The following is a 24,543-nucleotide window of genomic DNA, read 5'->3' as shown; positions in this document are numbered from 1 at the left end:
CAATTCACTTCAACGCTAAACAACATAACATCCTCCGTACGTAAGTTTTGTCTCTCAGAAAACTAGTCGCAGACCATGTAGTGAGTTAGCCTACAGTTCCGCGCCTGACCCCCCCTCCCCCTCCCACCCACCGGACGTGCTCATGATTAGTCGGTTCAATCCAAAGTTATATATTCTAACATTTAATGAAATCCTTAACTAAGCTCTCAGTGTGTAATTAGAGCTACTGAAATCAAAACTGGGAAGCCGTAAGTGTGGATACCGTCATCAGCATAGTTGGCACTCTGCACAAACATGATCAAACCGTGCACATAAATAATCAAAGTTATGTTCTTGGTGCCAATGCTGACGCGTGAATCGCAGATTTCTATGCACACTTTACCAAGAATCGGCTTCATTCTCATGTTCTCCGGCCATCTGTCGTTTGAGGGGTAGCTCACTGATTTTGCCTGCTCTCCATCTTTCAGCAGCCTGAGCTTTCACACAACGCACGATAAAACTGCACAAAACGAGGGCTGAAATGGGGGATAAATGCCACAGTATCAGGTAACGCAGATTTGTTTACAATTCTAATAAACTCTCAGCTTTTTGGCTAAGATGGAAGTGTAGTTTACATTTCTAAGGGAACGTCTCAGTGTTGCTGCGGTGTTGGGCAGCAATGGCCTTCAATTAGTGTTGTGGCAGCCGCACGTACTTAGCGCTTGAAAGCTGGCAAAAGCGGCGCTAGCTTTCAGGGATCTTCATTCGCACTGCGGAGGCATTTTAAGTACGGAAATTTGAAATGAAATTTTTATATGTAAGGCGGAAACATACTCTGATGCACGCACTGAATGCTACTGCCACATTACTTATCTCGGGATGTCAGTGCACCGACAGTGAGATATACTTGTATACTTATGGCCGCTGTATTAACATACAGATCACGCTTACTGTAAAATTAAATGGAAAACACTTTCTTGGTGAGCAACAAAATAAAAACTTCACGAAAGCGTTTTCTATTTAATATTGCCGTTATGCTGTGTTCAAGCATTGAGGGAAAGTTCGATTAACGGTAATGCGGCAAAAGCATTTAGGAAATCTGTGCACTGTGCTTCATTTCTTTCTTTTTTTTGTTGTTGCAGAAAAAAATGGAGAGCGGGTGGCCAAGTACTGCACAATACGCAACCGCATCTTTTCTTTACCGCCTGCGCAACATGGGGTGATAGCCACCACAATTTATCCGAATGATAACATTCACCCAAACTGGCTGCTATTCTGTGTATTAAAACAGTCCTTTATTTTGCTTTCAACATCGCACAGTTTCGTCTGCGAAGCCATTTTCAAATGTTTTAGGTGTGTAATACATCAAAATTTCCGCACTTTCGTTCGAGGTCAAGCATTCGCTTTTTTTTTATCAGTCTTCTGACTGGTATGATGCGGTCCGCCACGAATTCCACTCCTATGTCAGTCTCTTCATCTAAGAGTAGCACTTGCAACCTACGTCCTCAATTGTTCGTTGGAAATATTCCGGTCTCTATGTCCTTCAAGAATTCTTACGCTCTACAGATCCCGCAAGTAGCAAGGAAATTATTGTTAGTTATCTTAATTGATATCCTATCATACTGCCATGACAATCATTTCTACATGTTCCCCTCCTCGTCGATTATGCAGGTAACCTTCTCATTTCTTATTACTCCACTTAATTGTGAGCATTCTCCTACAAAACCACATCTCAAACGCTTCAGTCCTCTTCTTCCATCTAATCCTGATGACTACTTTGCAATTCACACTTTTATGGTTTTTCAACAGTCTATTCACACAATGCTGTGCTCCAGAATCAGAAACTTCTCCCGCAGATTAAGATCGATAATTCATACTAGTACACTTGTCCAGGAACTCCATTTTTTCCTGTGCCAGTCTGCTGTTTGTGCCCTCCTTGCTTCATCTGTCATATGTTATTTGCTCCCAAGATAGCAAAATTCTTTCACTTCGAATATTTCGTGGTCCCTAATTCTGATATTACGTTTTACCACTTATCTCATTTCTACTACTCCTCATTAGTATAGTCTCTCTTCGGATGACTCTGAATCCACAGTGTCTCCTCGTTAGACTGTTAATTACATTCATTATGTCCTATAATTCTTCTTCAGTTTCACTTGGGATAGCAATGTCATCAGTGAAACTCGCCATTGATATCCTTTCTAGCTGAATGTTAGTCCCGCTTCTGAGTCTTTCATTTACTTCCATAATTGATCCTACGACATATAGACTGAACAGCAGTGGCGAAAGACTGCGTCATTTTCTCACTCCCTTATTAATATGGGCTTCTGACCGCATTTTTTCCTCTTAGATTGCATCTCTCATGCCTTTACCTTTCCTAAAACATTCCTAAAATCAGACAATCGCGACGTATGATATGCTGTTGGTCAGACTTCAGAATTAAAAACATGAAACCAAGAGTATTTAGGTGAAAAGTCACTAGCATACCATCTACAAGTACTCAACCATGTACAGTGACATATCGCCGCCAGTGCTGTCGCTACACATATTCCAGTTCGTTCTCACACTGCAAGTGGTATGCTATATCACTATTTTGCAAAAACAGGCATAATGTCTTATGGGATAACAGCAATCAGTGATTTTATAATGTTACTTAAAATCCGTCTTGATTGCAAATTTTTTTTTATTCATATGACCAGTTTCGGTTCATTCAGAACCATCTTCAGATCTGATATTTCAGTTACAGGAGTAACCCGTCCAAATCCAGCAACATTCACATGCTACGTCACATCAAGACGGATTTTAAGTAACATTATATCACTATTATTCTAGGTATATCTCGTGACATGTCTCTATTTGTCAAAAGCAGCCAACACTCAACAATTTATTACCGTTATGTGATTTTACGAGTGCTTAGAACCGGCCGAAATCTATTTTGATGGAATCTACTGCACAAAAACTTGAAAATGGCTTTATGAGATAAAGGGATGTCTCAATCCTCCGAGGACAGCCAGCTGGCTGGACGTTCTCACTCAGAGCGCCATCAGGTATCAAAATGGCTGCCCTGGGTCGAATACCTGCGAGCTGGTGACCTCGACAGTGGAGGCGAGCTCGTAAAATATTACCAGGTAATTTTGTGGTTAACACTAGTTGACGCTTTAGGAAACCACCTTATAAAATATACATTATATGTGGAGGCTTGCTTCTAGGTTACATGCAATTTCCACGAATTAACAGCAATTCTATAGTGCTAATGGAATTTTGGCGGCCATAAATATGTATAATTTTTTTTTTTTAGCTTACAGCTTAATCTTAACTCTAGGCGGTCGTAATATTCAGACACAGGATAAACGGTTGATACAACTCTGGACCACAATGCATAATATCCGACTATCAGACACGTTTTTGCTTAGTAAATAGGGTCATCATCTCAGATAGAGATAATATTTCAGTGAAAACACGCAAAAACGTCTTTTAATATTTATACGGTCGAAATTTACACGTCTCGTTTGCTAGGGACATAAGGCTACTGTAGCACAGCTTTTTTGCGCCGCGTCGCCAGCTAAGACAATTAGGAGCTGAGTGAGGCGATATTTTATAGGGCGGGCAGGCAGAGAGCGAGGCGATACTCACGGTCCAGCCGCCGTCGGCCACCTCCTGCTCGCAGTAGACCTTGAGGAACCAGTAGGTGGTGCCCCGGATCTGCAGGTAGTACACGCCCGAGTCGCGCATGCCCGCGTTCAACAGGTCCACGCACGAGTAGCCCTGCAAACACACGCCGGACACAGCTGTACAGTCAGGCCACAAACACATCTGTAAATCGTAACAGTACTCAACCATGCATGGGAGGCGCCTTAAAAATATGGCAAAACAAGATCTTAGTTTATGAGCTGTCTGTCTAGCTTCTCACCAGACATAATATTAAAAAAGCAGAGTAAAAATACCTTCAAATGGTTCAAATGGCTCTGAGTACTATGGGACGTAACATCTGAGGTCATCAGTCCCCTAGAACTTAGAACTACTTAAATCTAACTAACCTAAGGATGAAACTTCCTGGCAGATTAAAACTGCGTGCCCGACCGAGACTCGAACTCGGGACCTTTGCCTTTCGCGGGCAAGTGCTCTACCATCTGAGCTACCGAAGCACGACTCACGCCCGGTACTCACAGCTTTACTTCTGCCAGTATCTCGTCTCCTACCTTCCAAACTTTAAAGAAAGGCAAAGGTCCCGAATTCGAGTCTCGGTCGGGCACGCAGTTTTAATCTGCCAGGAAGTTTCATATCAGCGCACACTCCGCTGCAGAGTGAAAATCTCATTCTGGAAACATCCCCCAGGCTGTGGCTAAGCCATGTCTCCGCTATATCCTTTCTTTCAGGAGTGCTAGTTCTGCAAGGTTCGCAGGAGAGCTTCTGTAAAGTTTGGAAGGTAGGAGACGAGATACTGGCAGAAGTAAAGCTGTGAGTACCGGGCGTGAGTCGTGCTTCGGTAGCTCAGATGGTAGAGCACTTGCCCGCGAAAGGCAAAGGTCCCGAGTTCGAGTCTCGGTCGGGCACGCAGTTTTAATCTGCCAGGAAGTTTCATATCAGCGTACACTCCGCTGCAGAGTGAAAATCTCATTCTGGTAACCTAAGGACATCACACACACCCATGCCCAAGGCACGATTCGAACCTGCGACCGTAGCCGTCGCGCGGTTCCAGACTGAAGAGCCTAGAACCGCTCGGCCACTGCGGCCGGCAAAACATCTTCAGCGTTCTAAATTTCCAGTTGTTACTTTATCTGAGCAACCAGTTTCAGAGCTGTATTACGCCATCTTCAGGCCCCCTAACCGACGTGTAGGAAGAACCCCACCTCTGGTCCAGTCAAAATAGGGGCCAGCATTCAGTGAGTGGTATCCGCAGTTTTTTGACACAGTGATCCCTTCGATCATCACTTGCCGACTCAAGTAGCGCTGAAACTAGTTGCTCAAATAAAATAATAACTGGAAATTTAGACGGCTGAAGTTATTTAATTTGACATTTTGTATTTAACAGCCGAGATCCCTCAACCATGTGTATACAGATGGACCTACAGGGACATAACATTAGTCAGCCAACGTAAAAGATCTTACTGGTCGCTTTGGAACGTAGAAGATTGTGTAGAACTGGTACCATGTGGGCGCGTCGACCTCCACCACTGACGTACGTTACCAGCGGATTAAGATGGGTCGGCGTGGAGACGTGAGAGAATGACAGCAAGAAACAATTGCGTTTGTTAAGAAAAAGCCAAAGCTATCATCAATCCGAAGGTTGGTTGGAACACTACGGCGCATTATTACGCTTGGCCACGTTGGAGTTAGTATGCCATTGCTTTCCTCAGATTTACTCGCAAGGGGAGGGTCTGACTCGTGGGTCACAGATTCGTTTTGCAAGAACGATCTGTACTGAAAATGAAGAGACATGCGGTTCAACTTTTTTGCTAGTTTTTGAAAAAAATCTAGGTCAAAGTTGATGACGAAAAATCGCATTTTCTACGCTACACATAGAAAGATCGTCTAAAAATAAACGTTTCTTATTAATATGATTTCGGCTGCGAAGTTAATAATGTTCGGGTTATTAACGTTTTTGTGTTTACATGATGTAGCTAGGGTATTTGTCTTTCTGTGCGTCTAGCAGAGCGAGATTGGTGGTGTGCCGCTACCGCTCAGGTCTGTACACCGTCTTAAGTATACTTACGGTGTACTCAACGAATGTGACGAAAAGAGTGTAACATTTTACCACGTTACTGATATTTACGCCCGGCAAGAGCGTGAATAGAGCACAAGAAAAAATCATAATACTATGTTGGACCTGACTGTATACTTTCGCAAAATAATTCTCTGAACTCTGATTGTTGAACAGCGCGCGACTCACCGCCTATTCATACTGACAAAAGAATAAAAAAAACATAATCTCAGGGATTGTATGTCGTGTTATCACATTAAAGTATTGCTGCAGGATATCTTTACTGTGGTGAAAATTAATTAAAAGAAACCTTGTACTGAAAGAAGGTATTTCCCTTTTTCTTAACGTTATATTCTTCGTCTTGCCGAGAAGCGGGGGAATGTTCTCAGTTTTTACTTTCATACAATATAAAACAATACATTCGCTTTCTTTTCCTTAATAATTATGGTGCAAGTCTTTTAATGCGTCCGTTGATGACGGAAAGCAATGAAATTTATAACGAAATTTTTCCTACGCAAGATGTCTGCCATGAATGGTCGATTGTTCGACCGTTCTTGTCGTTTATCCAGCGTACTGAAAACTTTGCAAATAATATTTTTATTTCTGCATGAAGGTCACTAGACATACGAAGGAAAAAATACTCAATCAGCATAAATTACCATATATTATATAAAATTTACAACTTACAATGCACAATGGTCGCTTTAGCGTGCGTTAGCTTCGAGATTAGAACAGAGAGTGAGTAATACCGCTGGTCTTTTTAGTTTCTTTCGTTAACGAGTAAAAGAATAATGTATTAGCACAGAGATACTATACAGTTATCTTATAGAGCCTGTTTGTACCATTATTATTTCATTTTATTATCAATTACCATTGCACGCGCATTTTCAGAGTTTTTTACTATTTTCATTTTACTTTATTACGTGTCTGACTTTTCGTCGCATATTTTAATATTTTGTACAGTATATCGGTACAGTGGTCAAGCGGTCAAGATGTTAGACTGAAAAACAGCTGATCCGTGTTCGAGAATCAGTCGCAGTTTTTTTTTTCTTCATTCGATGTTTCTTCGGTGTATCTGATAATATTCAGATAAGGGGCATACCTTCCTTTGCCATTTTTTGAAGTTAAACATAGGGAGGTCTGATTAATAATCAAAAAAGTATAAATAACGTACTGACCGTTGTTTTCGTAGTGATACATGACACGCTAACGCACTACGATAGATATTTTCCTAGATTACAATGCTCAACGGACATGCACAGTGAAAATGATACCATCGTAACCTTTGTCAACTGTGTGACGTTTATCTTGTTTCCGACAGGTAAAGAATTTCATCTCACCACTTCAAAATCAAGGGAAATTACAGCAGAGCTGAGAATTACAAGATAGGGCGGATGTTATTAAAATTCATGCGTTCGTCCATAACCAACCCATCTTTCAAGATATGCTTTTGTACGCTTGATATGCATCGAGATTTGTTAGTAGGAACGTGAATCACATATGTTTTCCACGAACAATAGTTCAAATGGTTCAAATGGCTCTGAGCACTATGCGACTTAACTTCTGAGTTCATCAGTCGCCTAGAACATAGAACTAATTAAACCTAACTAACCTAAGGACATCACACACATCCATGCCTGAGGCAGGATTCGAACCTGCGACCGTAGCGGTCGCGCGGTTCCAGACTGTAGCACCTTGAACCGCTCGGGCACCCCGGCCGGCTAGGTTTCTTCACCTCGTTGTTTGCGAGAAGGCTCACGAGGAGACGATCAGTTAGGATTATGCAATAATATACTCTAGGTATGTTTTTGTACTAAAATAGCTGTAAATTCATTATATAGACTTATTTGAATACTAATCACACCTCACGATGTTTTACTTCAAGAAAGCAAGGAAAAGTATTCCCATTATCAGAATAGTATCGGATGCGTCTAAAAAAGATCTAATGAAATAAAGCTAATACTAATAATCGAATACGGACCAGCAGTTTGGTGCCTAATGCCTTGACCGCTCGCCCACCGACCTTGCATAGAATCACGAGTATCCTAGCTACTGCGCGAAAACATAAAAGCGTCAGTAACTCGAACATTATTAACTTTGGATCCCACATCGATGTTTACTTTTAGACAATGTTTCGGTGTATATAGCATCATATTACTATTTTCCATCAGCTTTGACCTCGTTTTTTTCAAAAACTAGGGAGTGCCTAGCAAAAGGTCGAAACAGTTGTGCCTCTATTTTCAATATAGATCATCCTTGCAAAACTTGATGAAAATCGGTGATCCACATGTCAGACCTTCCCCTTGTCAGTCAATTGTAGGTGAACCTAAGGGTTAACGTGGGCTCCTTCCCATGCTGCAATTCCGAATTTTTTCACATCAGCAAATATTTCCAGAAACTAAAAATGATAATGGATAGATAAAAATCGAAGTACTGACTGAGGATTGAACTCGAGATCTCTGAGTCCATAAACGGGAATGCAGGGTATCTCGGCGAATTTCATTGGTGGAATTCTCTCGGGTTGTCAGGCGAATCGTGGCGACGAGTTGACGCAACATTTCTCCTGAAGATGGCGAGTAGGAAACCTGTAGAAACATTGCGACAAAACGACGCAACGATTCTGCTGATAACGGTAGCCCAGCTCTCTATCACTAAGCCTTGTTATATCAGCGTGGAATGAACAGTGTGTGTACAAGGAGTTGTGTACAATTTGCAACTATTATGTTTCAAGGTGTAAGAGACGTTGAGTGGACCGATGCCCCAAAGAGCGTTTAACTTGCAGTGTATGGAGGGATTGGCTCAAGCCAGAGGTGTTACTGTGATGTTCTGGTAGTGTTTTACCAACCTTGACCTTGTTCAACTCATTCAGGTTACCGTGAACATGATCTGAGTTATTTCAACATTCTCGCTGACCACGTGTGGCCCTTCCTTACACCTTCCCGATGAGTATCCTAATGATAGGAACTAGAGCGTTCACAGGGCTCTTCCCTGGTTTGACGAACACTGGGGCGTTCTATCGCACTTCTGCTGGCCCGCAAAAAAATCCGACGTTTATTCTACTTAAGATGTCTGGCTTTATTTTGAACCGGTTGAAACGTAGCAATCAACATCCTGTCAAAATGGTGGCTCTAAACGATCTAATCATGAATGAGTGACTTCATCTGGGCACGGTACACTGGAAGAACTCTGGACTCTCTAATTCGCCAGATAAGCTCGTTATGAAGGGTAGAGGCGGTACTAAACGGTACTGCCATGACACGTTCTCGAAGGAATTAATTTTTTTGTCCGGTGTGCTTGTGTTGAAGAAATATTGAAGACATAGACGAGGATTTTTGGGGTTTGATTCCCCGCCTATAATGAAATCATTGGCGACAGAGCAGGTAAGTCACCGCTGATTTTTCAATATAATCACTGTGGCAATCGCCTTATGCTATTTACATATACAACGGAAAGTATAAATCTGGGATTAGAAAATTACTCCTCCATAATGCACGTCAAATGAATTAACCGAGAGAAAGAAGAAAACGAGAGAGAATAATTCAGTGATGCTACAGAAGGGCAAAATGGAATGGTAATAGTTTCAACGTCCGTGGATGACCCTCGTTGAAGGTAACCAACGATATTCAGACCTTCTTTTATACTGGGGTAGCCACCTATCTTTAAAAAATGAGAAAATAACTCAAGCGCCCGGGTTCTCAATTTAAACTTAAGTTTTGCCTTTCATAGGAAGTAAAGCAATGTAAAAAAGTTATTATTTCCTAATGACAAACTTTTTAGATGTATCACCGGCAACACACAAAAGAGACAAATGCATTATTTTCACATGTGTTTGGTAGAAACAGTTTGTGAATCTGATAAACATAATCGTAATCTGCATGTATTTTTATCCAACATTATTTATTTTTACCAGTAAAACAGAGATTTCCTACTGATGGTATAACATGAAAAAAATGAATGGCCAAACAATAATCAGTAAGAAATTGTCCTTTCCTGAAGGCAGAATCCTCAAATATATCTATTTTCAAGGAAACCCGATACCAAATAGTTAACATTCTAAACAAAACCATCTCAAAAGGTATGTAATAAATAACTTTAACATCCGACTATTATTTTTAATATTCTAATCATTGTCTTTATTTAACTAAACGGCAATGCAAATGTTTTCTATGTGTAAACTTCGGACCGACGTAAAACACGGCCTGAAGACACTTACCTCATCAGGTTAAAACAGTTAAAATATATATATTATAAAAATATAATTCAAAAAGAGGAAAAAAAGAGAGAGGGCTTAAACTTGTTGAAGGCTTTGGGCAGTAAATTATGGCAGATTACATTTAGAGGTCTGGTTCAATACGAAGTGAAAACCGAGCCACTGTTATTTCAGGGGATAAGGCATTAGTTTATATTAGAAAGTGGAAAGTCTGTAACTTTTCAATTACGAGGCAGGTTATCCATTGTCGATTTCTCTCTACACAGAATGTCTTGTGATTTGATGGGGAATTGATAGTGATTTAAAAGGTATTTTGTTGACGACGTCGTAAACAGAATTGAGATGTTTATTATTCAAGTTTATTGGTGCATTAAATTTTTCTGGCCAGGCGCTCAGGTGTAATCGAAGGTCGCCTGCGTAAAGACGATAATTACAGTGTGAGAGTGCGGAAATTGTGACAGATGAATGTGGGGAAAATAACCTTTGAAGGACATATATCCCTCCATGACCCTCGTCGTGATCCATTCATTATTCATTCTTACTTAAGTGCCTGCTTAGGGCCTGCTCAAGTGGATGTGCTTGCGGCCTGACAGATAACATTCCAGCCAGGTAGGGCGCATATCCACAGACTCGCCTACCCGCTGTGCATAACAAATCCGACACGGTTCGTGAGTCCAAAGGCAGAACCGGCAAAGCACAGGAAGTTGAGCAAGGAAAGACAGAAAAGGAAACAACCTCCACCGAGGGGGGAAAAAATAGGAACTGACTAAACGTAGGCGGAAACGACTAAAAAGATCAGCATCTACCTCATTTACATGCTTGAATACCAGTAGTTTGCGGAACAGTGTGTAAAGTTCTAGTACTTAGTGAACTATTGTAGGTGCACACTTAAATTTTATAATGCGTAAATTATGACTTTATCCGTATTGTGAGAGTTTATTGGTGTTATAGGACTTAATTGTGTAATACGTGTATTTCCCAAATTTTTGGAAGTACGCTTTCCAAATGGTTGAAATGGCTCTGAGCACTATGGGACTTAAGATCTGAGATCACCAGACCCCTAGAACTTAGAGCTACTTAAACCTAACTAACCTAAGGACATCACACACATCCATGCCCGAGGCAGGATTCGAACCTGCGACCGTAGCAGCAGCGCGGTTCCGGACTGAAGCTCCTAGAACCGCTCGGCCACAGCGGCCGGCTTACGCTTTCCAGTTGCTGTCTCTTGACATTATGTTAAAGCATAGTACTATTTAGCAACGTAAACAAATTATTATTATTGTTAATAGATAAAAATACTTAATACTAAGTACCCGTCGTTGCCCAGGTGTGTATTTATTCCAGTCTGCTATTAGTCCATCTCCTCCTTCCCCTTCTCTCTGTCCATCTCATCGTTCATCCTCCCCCCCCCCCCTCCTCCTCTGTCCATCTCCACCTCCACCTCTTCCTGTTCATCTCATGCTCTTTCCTTACCTCGTCCAATTCCTCCTCCCCTATCTCTTTGTGCATCTGCTCCTCTTCCCTTCTTCTGTCCATTTCCTCCTCCACCTCTCTCTGTTCATCTTCTCCTCCCCATCTCTCTGTTCATCTGCTCCTCCCCGTCTCTTTGTAGTTCACGTATATTTATCATATTTCTAACGTATTTGTAAACATATTTCACCTGCATCTCTAGTGAATTTCGCCCAGCAATTACATTTTCACGAGCTTAATGTTTATGTCGTCATAGCTCCTAAACTATGTGTCTTATAATGATATATTTTACTGGTACATCCAATGGCATATGTAAGTATTGTGTGTAAAATGTGTCGCGCGTACCGGTAATAGTAAAGAAGTAATAAACAAAAACGTCGTGCTTCACGCGGCAGTTTTACTGCATGAACAGCGAAAAAGTAATTAGCTATTAACTTTTCTCCTTTCATAATTTTGCGGGGGTTGCCAGGGAGAAAAAGTTTCGTGAGGGTTTAAAATTATGTGTAAAATTTGTTGCAAGTCACTAAGTGCTCTCATCTCAAATACACGACGACTAAAGTACCGCTATTCATGCGTCGTGGGCTACACCGCTTTTTCGTCCCAATCACCACCCGTTTTATTGGTAGGTAGTTCTTACCACCATAATGATTTTTCCTGACGGTAAGTGATTCGTGTACCAAGTTTGGTTGACATCGATCCAGTGATTTAGGAGGAGATGTGGAACATACATGCATATACATACAAACATTTTTATATACACTGAAGAGCCTGGTTCACCTGCCTAATAACGTGTAGGACCCCCACGAGCACGCAGAAGTGCCGCAACACTACGTGCCATGGACTCACTAACGTTTGAACTAGTGCTGGAGGGAAATGAAACCACGAATCCTGCAGGGCTGGCCAGAAATCCGTAGGAGTACGAGGGATTGGAGACCTCTTCTGAACAGCACGTTGCAACGCATCCGAGATATGTTCATGTCTGGGGAGTCTGATGGCCAGCGGAAGTCTTTAACCCCAGAAGAGTGCTCCTGGAGCCACTCAGGACGTATGAGGTGTCACATTGTCTTGTCTGAATTGCCCAAGTCCGTCGGAATGCACGATGGACATGAATGGATGCAGGTGATCAGACCGGATGCTCACAACGTGTCACCTGTCAGAGTCGTACCTAGATGTATCAACGGTCTCATATCACTCCAACTGCACACGCCCCGCAGCATTACGGAGCCTCCACTAGCCTTGAACAGTCCACTGCTGACATGCGGGGTCCATTGGTTCATGAGGTTGTCTCCATACCCGTACGCGTGCATCTGCTCGATGCAATTTGAAACAAGACTCGTCCGACCAGGTAACACGTTTCTAGCCATCAACAGTACAATGTCGGTGTTGACGGGCCCAGGCGAGGCGAAAAGCTTTCTGTCATGCATTCATCAAGGGTACACGAGTGGATCTTCGGCTCCGAAAGCCCATATCGATGATGTTTAGTTGAATGGTTCTCATGCTGACACTTGTTGATGGCCCAGCATTGAAATCTGCAGCGTCACGTTGAACGATTCTCTTCAGTCGTCGTTGGTCCCGCTCTTGCAGGATCTTTTTCCGGGCGCAGCGACGTCGGATATTTGATGTTTTATCGGATTCCTGATATTCATTGTACACTCGCGAAATGATCGTACGGGAAAGTCCCCACTTAATCGCTTCCTCGGAGACGCTGTGTCCCATCGCTCGTGCTTCGACTATAACACGACGTTCAAACTCACTTAAATCTTGATAATCTGCCATTATAGCAGAGTAACCGATCTAACAACTGCGCCAGACACTTGTTGTCTTAATTCGGGATTGCTGGCCGCAGCGCCGTATTCTGCCTGTTAACATATCTCTGTATTTGAATACGCATGCCTATTGCAGTTTCTTCGGCGCACCAGTGTATGTATGGAGGTACTGTATCCTGCGGGTTAGGCCGTCACTCGGTACGGTCATGTCAGCTGGGTTGCCTACCCGGCAGACGTCAACAACAACATTCAGTAATCAAAATATCCACGGGTATGCTGCCGGTCTATAGTGTCCAACGGGCACAATATTTCGGCGATCAAACATGTCGCCATCATCAGGTGAACTGACGGACTGAGCTCCTGTGAACGTGCCGGCACGGAGATCCGTACGCTATGGCTGCTCCCTCTGAGCAGCCATAGCGTACGGATCTCCATGCCGGCACGTTCACAGGAGCTCAGTCCGTCAGTTCACCTGATGATGGCGACATGTTTGATCGCCGAAATATTGTGCCCGTTGGACACTATAGACCGGCAGCATACCCGTGGATATTTTGATTATCAAATACGCCGGGAGAAACTCAAGAATCACAACAACATTCAGGCTTGCAGAGGACGCTAACTCAGACAGGTGGCGCCAGCGTCACTACAGTACTCCTTACGCTGGTCCTGTGTACGAAAACAGAGAGGGTGTAGTAGAGTATCTTTCCGCTCTGTTGCCTTTTAGGAGGCCGCATGGCCACAAGACAGCAATTTCAGTTGTGGAGCCAGACGAATTACGACTCTAATAAAGTGAAGAGATCAGCAGGTTCCCTCCGATTTTTAAGAATGATTATCCACGGAAATTGAAAGAAAAACCGTCCTCGGTCACAATTTTTAACAAATTTGCCTGGTTTCCACACTGCTAGGAGTGTCTTCCTCAGAATTTAAATCAAAGAATGGTCTCTATTCTAAAACATGGTCACAGAATTATGACTACAAACGTATGATAAGGTATAAGTACAGAATCATCGTGAAAGACTGGCAGTATTTGTATGTCATTTATAAAATAATAAAGGGCATATTTATTATTTTATAAATGACATATAAGTACTGCCAGTCTTTCACAATGATTCTGTACTTATACCTTATCAAACGTTTGTAGTCATAATTCTGTGACCATTTATAGAATATAGACCATTCTTTGATTTAAATTCTGAGGAAGACACTCCTAATAGTGTTGAAACCAGGTTAACTTGTTAAAAATTGTGACCGAGGGCTGTTTTTCTTTCAGTTGTAACTATTCACGGTCTCTGAAAGTGCAGCCATGTACAAAATTTTGATTACCCACGAGTTGTCTAGCAGTGGTCATCTAGTAACCTCCGAGCAAATTTTCAAAATTTCTGTGTTGGTTTGCAAATATTCACAGCCTAGCCTGGATTGCAGTTTGAATCACAAACGTAAAATATATTTAGTTCATTCTATGTTTCAAATGTTCTTTAGGGAACTTGTGTATTTTATCCAGAATCTCCTCATGTGACTCGAACTGCATATCTCGTGTCTTGAAAATGTGGTAACATATATTGGTGGTTATCTAACCACTTTGGAGAAACTGACAATGTTTCGACATGTGGCACAGACTTTTGCGTCCACTGTCACAACGTTATATTTTATGGTAATTAAACACTTGAATATTATTATACTACAATATTTTATGTATCTTTTATTATTATTAAAATCATAAACACCTCTGGCATGTCAGAACTCAGAGCGATGGCATGTTAAGTTTAAGAAGGGAGGTTCAAATGGTTCAAATGGATCTGAGCACTATGCGACTTAACTTCTGAGGTCATCAGTCGCCTAGAACTAATTAAACCTAACTAACCTAGGGACATCACACACATCCATGCCCGAGGCAGGATTCGAACGTGCGACCGTAGCGGTCGCTCGGTTCCAGACTGCAGCGCCCAGAACCGCACGGCCACTTCGGCCGGCTGAGAAGCGAGGGAGGGAGGGTCAGTAAACAATTGTGACCTTTCAGAACCGAATCCTAAACCCACTCATGAATCCACATAGGAAGAAAAAACTGTTTTTGACAAATTACCTCTACAATTTCGAAACACTAATGTTATTACAGAAAGATACCGTTGATTTAGTAACCAACTGTATGCAAATCTTCTTTCTCTCCAATCCTTGTGCCCAACTTGGGAGCACATTGAACTTAGTTAGCACTCTTATTCTTTTCCAGAATATTTGAGTTTGTGAATTAATGTTCGATGATTTCTTAGCGTCTCTACAGGGACTGGGTTAATTTGAGGTGTCACGTGACTGGCATGTCGTCAGATCTTCACTACCGATCGCTGTGAGTCTACCTCAGAGTAGATAAGCCACACGCTCATATTGTGGAGGCCCGACCCATGGGATACTTCCGTTTCCAAGGCCGCGCAGCTAGATCACTTTCACTTGCTATAATATCAACGGTACACTGACTACTTAGCGGAATGGTTAGCCTAGCTGCATTCGGTGCGAAACGACCCGTGTTAGATTCCCGGTACCTCCACAGGTTTATACCTCAGATAGGGAGGTGTGAAACGCAGTTTACTTAGCCTGGTGAGGCCAGATGAGGAGCTGCTTGAACAAAGTTTGGAAGGTAGGAGTCGAGGTACTGGCAGAAGTAAAGCTGTGAGTACCGGGCGTGAGTCGTGCTTCGGTAGCTCAGTTGGTAGAGCACTTGCCCGCGAAAGGCAAAGGTCCCGAGTTCGAGTCTCGGTCGGGCACACAGTTTTAATCTGCCAGGAAGTTTCATATCAGCGCACACTCCGCTGCAGAGTGAAAATCTCATTCTGGAAACATCCCCCAGGCTGTGGCTAAGCCATGTCTCCGCTATATCCTTTCTTTCAGGAGTGCTAGTTCTGCAAGGTTCGCAGGAGAGCTTCTGTAAAGTTTGGAAGGTAGGAGTCGAGGTACTGGCAGAAGTAAAGCTGTGAGTACCGGGCGTGAGTCGTGCTTCGGTAGCTCAGTTGGTAGAGCACTTGCCCGCGAAAGGCAAAGGTCCCGAGTTCGAGTCTCGGTCGGGCACACAGTTTTAATCTGCCAGGAAGTTTCATATCAGCGCACACTCCGCTGCAGAGTGAAAATCTCATTCTGGAAACATCCCCCAGGCTGTGGCTAAGCCATGTCTCCGCTATATCCTTTCTTTCAGGAGTGCTAGTTCTGCAAGGTTCGCAGGAGAGCTTCTGTAAAGTTTGGAAGGTAGGAGTCGAGGTACTGGCAGAAGTAAAGCTGTGAGTACCGGGCGTGAGTCGTGCTTCGGTAGCTCAGTTGGTAGAGCACTTGCCCGCGAAAGGCAAAGGTCCCGAGTTCGAGTCTCGGTCGGGCACACAGTTTTAATCTGCCAGGAAGTTTCATATCAGCGCACACTCCGCTGCAGAATGAAAATCTCATTCTGGAAAGATGCACCTACTGGCAATAACAGCTGATCACATGTCCCGCAGTCGTAGGTCAGTCCCCTGACTGCCTTGCAGGCAGCAATCGGTCAGTCGCAACACGACTAAGGCGGTTCAAATGCCCTTCCAAACACCAATATTTAGGTTTCCTCGTGGTTTTCAAAAGTCACTTAAGGTACATGCGGGGAGGTCATAATTGATGATATGGTGTCCAATGAGTACCGTGATCACTTCTCCTGTACGGAAAGGCAGACGCCATCTAGGTCGCTGTTTTATTTTATTGGATAAATAGTTCCCACCATTTTAGGTCATCCTCAGATCCATTAAATACTAAAAAGGAAAGAAATAGAGTAAGTCAGCACAAGTATAATCTTAAAGTGACATAAAAGTATGTACAGTGACAGTATGCAAAAAACAACATGAGGCAAATCAGACGGTAGTACCACGAAGCGCATGTTATCAGTTGTCAAAGATAGAGTTAAAACTACCGAAGTTATGTAAATTTAACAACAAAAACACTACGCGCATATTCTCACGTGGCTCAACACTTGCCGCGCGGAATTAGCCGAGCGGTCTGAAGCGCTGCAGTCATGGACTGTGCAGCTGCTCCCGGCAGAAGTTAGAGTCCTCCCTCGGGCATGGATGTGTGTGTGTTTGTCCTTACGATAATTTAGGTTAAGTAGTGTGTAAGCTTAGGGACTTATGACCTTAGCAGTTGAGTTCCATAAGATTTCACAGACATTTGAACTTTTTTTTTTTTTGGCTCCACACTTCAGCGCCCTCATATAGTGGAATTTGCCTTTAAAATAATTTACTGTGTTTTAAAGTAAAAGCCTAAACAAAATAAAAATTAAAATTACGTGCCCTTAAAAGATTAAAATTAATACATATTAAATATTGTAAAAAAGTTGAAAAATTTTAAAATTTGCGAGCTTACAGAAGACGAAATGTCATGTGCGGCATGTTGAGCATCTTTTTATAGTCAGCACGCTGCAGGCAGACGGTCGCACAGACCACACACAGGAACGCGTATTCACGTGTAGGAAAGCAAGGCGTAGTACGGATCGTCATCGTACATGCTAAAATGATCGGTCCGTGAAAGCTCACCCCGCTCGTTCAAAATCTTGTCTGGATCTGTTTTTTTTTTTTTTTTTTTCGCGCAAAGTATTTCAAGCTCCTCCAGCACAACCAGACACTGATCTTTTTTTTTTTTTTTTTTTGCTTTGCTAATATAAGTAGTAGTAGTAGTTGTTGTTTTTGTTTTATGCATTTGGAGATCACGTTTAGGGGTATGTAGACACGTCATGTATTACAGCTTCAGTAGGAAAAGAAACATAGTTCACTTACAAACGCGTTTACGCACTTACAGGTTTAGTTTGACAGGGATGGAACAGATGATCGGTAGCGGCCTTATAGTAACCACTATACCTGCATTTGCTAAAGTAATTTAGGGAAATCGCGGAAAACCTAATCTGAATGATAGATTATAGATTGGAGACTGGAGCCTCCATTCTCCTTAATACAACTCCAGTCTGTTTAAAACAGTGCAGTTCAATTCGATTTATTCCTAATGTACACTACTGATTTATTTATACTTTTTCCAAAGAAATCATTTCATCATGTACAAACGCTAGTGCTATATCGTTATTCATTCTTGTTAATATCGGGCAATGAAATTTATTTATCATTAAATATAACGAACACAACCGAAGTTAAGGAAACCAAGAAGTGAAAAATCCATCAAAATAACAATTTTTTATTGTTTTTAGTTATTCTCCAGTTTTTCCTGAGCAAGAACATGTATGGTTTTTAAATTTTTGGTAAATACTGCCGGCCGAAGTGGCCGTGCGGTTAAAGGCACTGCAGTCTGGAACCGCAAGACCGCTACGGTCGCAGGTTCGAATCCTGCCTCGGGCATGGATGTTTGTGATGTCCTTAGGTTAGTAAGGTTTAACTAGTTCTAAGTTCTAGGGGACTAATAACCTCAGCAGTTGCGTCCCATAGTGCTCAGAGCCATTTGAACCATTTTTTGGTAAATACTGACAAGAAAGAGACGGCATTTTCCAAACAACGAAACGACCTCTTTTCTCAATTCTGCTGTGTTTATTCCGGCTGCAGGAGACTTTCTCAGTCTTTTTTTATTCCTTGGCTCTGCTTTACAAGTTGGCCACCCCGGTGCTAAACGAGTATAGGTAACAGTTGAAGATCACTTCAGCATTCTGTTTACATTTTGTTCGTCTTAGTGATTTGAAGGAGAAGCTTAATTTCAAAGTAATCGTATTGCGATTATAGTTATATTTTACCTGTATTAATCTGAAACATGGACAGAATAATACGGGGAAATATTAATAATTGAGAAGGAGTGAGAAAAGCTGTGTGGGCCACCGTCTTTCACACGATCGCTACAGACGAGGATCCCTGTCATTCTCTCTGTCTAATGGGCCCCGAGTCATAGTGCAAACGTCGGAGAGTTAGTGTAACTGGTGATGTACATTGACACAACCACCCCGTACCAATGTCAAAAGCGAATGTTATAAAACCTATCTATAGAGACTTATCTGAAAAAAACTTGCTCGTTGAATACATTCATGGGAGAATTCAAAATCCCAATGAAAGTCTCAGGTGGCGTGTCTGTGGGAAGGTTTGGCTAAAACAGTACTTGTGGGCCTCATAACCCTAAAAGTCGGAATCAAGGGCCCAGCGTTTTGTTCCAATGAGGGTCAGCCAACAGGCTGAAAGTTTTCAGTGATATTGAGGGCGGGGTGGGGGGTGGATTGTTTGGGGGAGGAGAGCAGACAGCGAGGTTATCTGTCTCATCGGTTTAGGAAAGAACGAGGAAGGAAGTCGGCCGTGCCCTTTCAAAGGAACCATACCGGCATTTGCCTGGAGCGATTTACGGAAATAACGGAAAATCTAAATCAGGGTGGCCGGACGCGGGATCGGACCGTCGTCCTCTCGAATGCGAGTCCAGTGTGCTAAAGTGATATCGGCGTAGAACCTGTGGTGAACATGAAGAATGCCCGATGCGATATGGTTCAAATGGCTCTGAGCACTATGGGACTCAACTGCTGAGGTCATTAGTCCCCTAGAACTTAGAACTAGTTAAACCTAACTAACCTAAGGACATCACAAACATCCATGCCCGAGGCAGGATTCGAACCTGCGACCGTAGCGGTCTTGCGGTTCCAGACTGCAGCGCCTTTAACCGCACGGCCACTTCGGCCGGCCCCGATGCGATACTGCAATGCCTTATTCAGAAGTACGCTGCAATGTTCCTTCAGACATGCATGCATGTCCGAAGGAACAGCCACTGCAACGACCACAGCCGTTATGAAATACATTAAATGTATTCGCAGTTGCGACTATGGACATATCTAATGAATGTACGAGTGCAGGCTGTAGCCACATGGTTGACGACATATGGAAGTTCGGGTCTGGCAGTGAGTCATCCTCGGACAGCCTAATGGTAAGGCGACTGCTCAAGATAAGCAACATAACCGCGTTGGAGTCCCAATTCGGGACAAATTTTCTTTGTCCTCATTCCGTTACTCAACAGATGATTGTCCATATTCGCAACTGCGAATACATTTAATGAAGAATGCGCTTCTGGCAACTGACCAGCTGAGGATACGGTAGGCTGAAAAAACTGCCCTACAAATGACAAAAAGAGGGCCTCAAAACGTAAGCTGGAGAATACAGAAACCCGCAACAATGACAGCTAGGGACCTAGTGAGTTTCAACTTTCAATGTAGGTTGAACAGATCATATCAAGAATTTTAAATGCATTGTCCCGAAAACATAACATTTTGTCTTACATACAATTTTCTCTGAATGTAACACATCTATGCCAATGAAACTTGTCACGGAAGTTAACTGCTTTACTTTTATTAAAATGTATGAGGATAGGGCAATGAAATAAAACATGTGACAAATATTTAGTTTTTTAATGACTATTTTTTAAGTGCCATACTTTTCTGTGAATTTCTGCTGTGATGACAATGATGCTGCTATATATTTAATACACTTTTATATGATAACTAATGCAGGTTTAAAATTTGGTTTGATTTGAAAAAATAGTTTTGAGAAATGTGTACCAACGTTAGTATGTTCAGCTGTAGGAAATACGCTGGCCGGAGTGGCCGAGCGGTTCTAGGCGCTTCAGTCTGGAACCGCGCGACCGCAACGGTTGCAGGTTCCAATCCTGCCACGGGCATGGATGTGTGTGATGTCCTTAGGTTAGTTAGGTTTAAGTAGTTCTGAGTTCTAGGAGACTGATGACCTCAGATGTTAAGTCCCATAGTGCTCAGAGCCATTTGAACCATTTTTTGTAGGAAATACGCTCACCACCGGATCCTCTTCATAAGTGGATTCACTCTTTCAGTGTTAGTAATGTTCATTGCTGTTGAAAATAGTCCATCAAAGACACAGCTTGTTAAAGTTTCGTCCATGTCTGCCGTAAAAGTCAGTAGAGAAATGGTAGTTATCATGTTATGTCCTTTCAATAGGTCAACCCAGATGATGTTTACCACAAACCGTCACCAAAGATATGACGGAGATAAGCTCCATAGATCCTGATTATTAAGCCCACAGGAACGCCTGAATCTACCAGGCTTCCTTCACAGGAGGAACCACATGCCGAAATAATTACTTCGTTCCGACTCAGAGCAAATTTCTCGAGCTGCAAGGAACTGTGGTCGAGCTTTCACTGATACCGGACACTGCACCACTCACGTGGCAGCCTTGGTATGCTGATGATGTTCATGCCAAAGGTGAATCAGACTGAGGCGCGCGCGCCAGAGAAAACCGTGCCACGCGGGAGCGCTGGTTTGAAACGTGTTTTCGCTAATGAGGAGCTCAAATATTTGGCCGGCACCGTCTCGGAGGAACCAGTTCTGAGACATGGGGCAACTGAGGAAAGTAATGCATTCGACCAAATGCCTGTGAGCAGTCCACGTGCAGACAAGTGCATTGGAATAAATTTTGCTAGCACTCATGTTCAACAGACAACTGCGCAACTCAAGTGATGGGATTCCGAATGTAAATTTTAATTTAACGAATTAAAAATGCCAAAATGTCACAGTTGTGTGTAATTTAATGCTGCTCTGTAACCAACAAATGTATTTTGGGGATATTTAAAGCTAGAATTTCACGGTACAACAATACAGTAGATACAGTTGAGTTTAAGCGTGCACCAGTGTTAATTAGGGTGTTCGGAAATTCCCGTCACAAACTTCTATGACCTGCAGAGGGGAGTGAGTACATAATATTTTGAATAGGAAGCCATGTTCAGAAACGTATCGTTTCCGTTCTACGGCGGTTTCAGTTCAGATGTTTAACTCATGCCTTCTGCTTGAGGAATTGATTAGGCATGACGCAGTACAATTATCATGTAACAATTCGAAAGAAACCACTACGAAATACCAATTTATCACTTGAGTACATTTGCTAGTAGTAATACTTAAAACTTACGTGTTTACATCATTGCAAAACTGAACGTACAGAACAGTGGTGGTGTATTACAACAGCGGCTCGATGTGGTGACCACCAACGTTGTTACAGACACTGTACCTTCGAATCATGTAGTGGTACACACTCAGTATCCCACCTGGCGCCTCGTCCGTTTCTGGTGCAGCGGCCGGAGCCCGTGTTGGTAGACCTTCCCCTGTCTCGCAGGAAGGCAGACGCTAAGTGACATCAGGTGACCATCTGACGTAGTACAGGTCATACTGTCTACCCTATTGCATACAAGGATGAGAAACTCTGAGACTTTTCTCTTTAGTCGACGCGTTACACATCTGAATTGAATCCGTAGTAGAACGGAAGTGGTTCGTTTCTGGACATGGGTTACTACTCATAATATTTTTTACTCACTCCCCTCTACAAGTACTACAAGTTTCTATTGTAAGCCATTTCACATGCATTGCTGGTTAAAGACCTCCTCTGTGCCTTACAATATTCAGCAATACGTATCAGTCATGCTCCTATGTGTACGTTAACACGGGCCGTAGGAAAGCAGATTGCCGACAATATAACTGGGCAATATTCAGCTGACGGAGGAATTTTAGTCACTCTTGGCCGGCAATGGTTACAGCAATGCATTTCCTGGCCAGAAGAGTTTACACAGGCCGCAGTAATGCTCGGAAATGGACGAAAGCGAACTACAGTGCGAGGCTGAGTAGACGTGTCAACTTTCGGATTAAAGTGAAATAATATTGTTGCACTGCTCAGATTACCGACTTGACGCTGCAGCACCGTCAGCGTGAGGAAGAGGAACAAAAGTGAGATACTGAGAAGGAAACATTAACAGATAAAGGAGGAGGTCCAAATGGCCCGGCCGTGTGAAACATTATCCTGCTCCAGGCAGACAACAGTGGCAGCACCTCGACCACAGCTCGGCAGCTACCAGTAACAGCCTGCTCCGTCAGCAATATTTCTCGGCAATAACTTGAAACCGGCGCGTATTGCAGTCAAACTACAGCAACGTTGACGGCAACACTTTCTTGCGACACAGTAAGGTATAACGTGTAATATGGTTCGTACAAACGAAGGTCATTGTTCCACAAAATTTCGGGAGAACTGCCGGATGTTTGTAACTTCCTGCCACAATATTTCGGCACAGAGTCTTCTGGCTATCTTCAAGTGACACTGGCAAAAACGCACTGAGCTCTGGTATTTAAGGCCCCGCCGGCACATGCGTGGTGGATTCACTTGGATTTGCGCGTGCGCTACTGAGCGCGTTCGATTCTGCTGCGCCGCGCGCCCTCCGTGGTGAAAACTCGCCGCATCGATATCAACTCGATTGTCTTCCCGCGGTTACATCACAGAACTACGCCGGCTACGGAAGACACGAAATTTTTCAACGATTGGTTTCCATGCCGAATTCAATTGAAAGCCGCCGTCTCGATTAATAAGAGACTCACTGTCAGACAGCCGTCTTTCCACGGATTCATTAACAATAGAATTCCAAAAGTTAGTCTATGGGCCACAATTTTTGTCTCACTGTAATTCATGAAATGACCAGTGGAAATACAGTGTTCGGTGATGGCAGACATACAAGGCTGAAGAAGGCGAGTATGACTCTGATGTTCTACTATGGAGTTTGAGAAGGGGGTTGCATTCCGTTTTTAGACGTCTTGGTGCAACGTAAGAGCGATGGAATACTTGGTCATTCAGTATATAGAAAGCCCACTCACACAGACCTTTACTTGCAAGCCGTTAATTGTCATCATCCGGCACAAACGGTGGATGTTTTGAAGACATTGATTCACCGAGCCCACGTCATCTCTGACACCAATAGTTTGCAAACGGAACTGGAGCACCTGCAAACTGTATTTCTGAAGATTGGGTATTCGTCCCAGCAAGTGGAGAGAGCGTTGCAAACATATAAACGACGGAGCAAAGAAGAGGAAGAGGCCTTTAAAACGACTGCCTATTTACCAAATATTGGTAATATTTCAGCGCAAGTACGTAGAATACTAAGAAAATATAAAGTGAAAGCAATCTTTCGCCCTCCTGCAAAAATTTCGTCGCTGTTGGGATCTGGCAAAGACGACCCAGAGCTGCGCAAGGCAAGTGTTTACAGGATTTCGAGTGATTGCGACAAATCTTTATACGGCAAACGACGCGTACTGTGCAGGATCACATTGTAGAACATCAGCGGCGTACTCACCTTCTTCAGCCTTGTAAGTCTGCCATCGCCGAACACTCTATTTCCACTGGTCATGTCATGAATTACAATGAGACAAAAATTGTGGCCCAGACGTCTAACTTTTGGAGTTCTTTTATCTTGAGATGCTGAGTAAAACTGATATTCAGCATGTGCAACACCTTTATTAAATATATATGTGTATCTTTATTTATATTTGCGTCACTACAACAATGATAATGGTTATATTGTTATACTTGTATCGCTGTTACGTCATCAATTTATGGTCTGTATTACATGTCTCTTATTTAACATTTAGTTGGCTAAATGGTCGGTAGCTGCCGGAAGCT

General features: G+C 42.8%; 1 protein-coding gene across 1 annotated transcript in view; it reads right to left on the bottom strand.

Moving 5' to 3' along the window:
• LOC126481091 (uncharacterized) overlaps positions 1–24,543 on the bottom strand; it is a 598,566-nt gene that overhangs the window by 32,132 nt on the left and 541,891 nt on the right. The window contains exon 6 of the mRNA XM_050104598.1: positions 3,613–3,744. Coding sequence (XP_049960555.1) covers positions 3,613–3,744 — 132 coding nt within the window. The remainder of the gene's footprint in view (positions 1–3,612; positions 3,745–24,543) is intronic.

Source organism: Schistocerca serialis, chromosome 5 (genome assembly GCF_023864345.2).
Source record: "Schistocerca serialis cubense isolate TAMUIC-IGC-003099 chromosome 5, iqSchSeri2.2, whole genome shotgun sequence".
Taxonomy (NCBI): domain Eukaryota; kingdom Metazoa; phylum Arthropoda; class Insecta; order Orthoptera; family Acrididae; genus Schistocerca; species Schistocerca serialis.
This window is presented reverse-complemented; position numbering and strand designations above follow the sequence as displayed.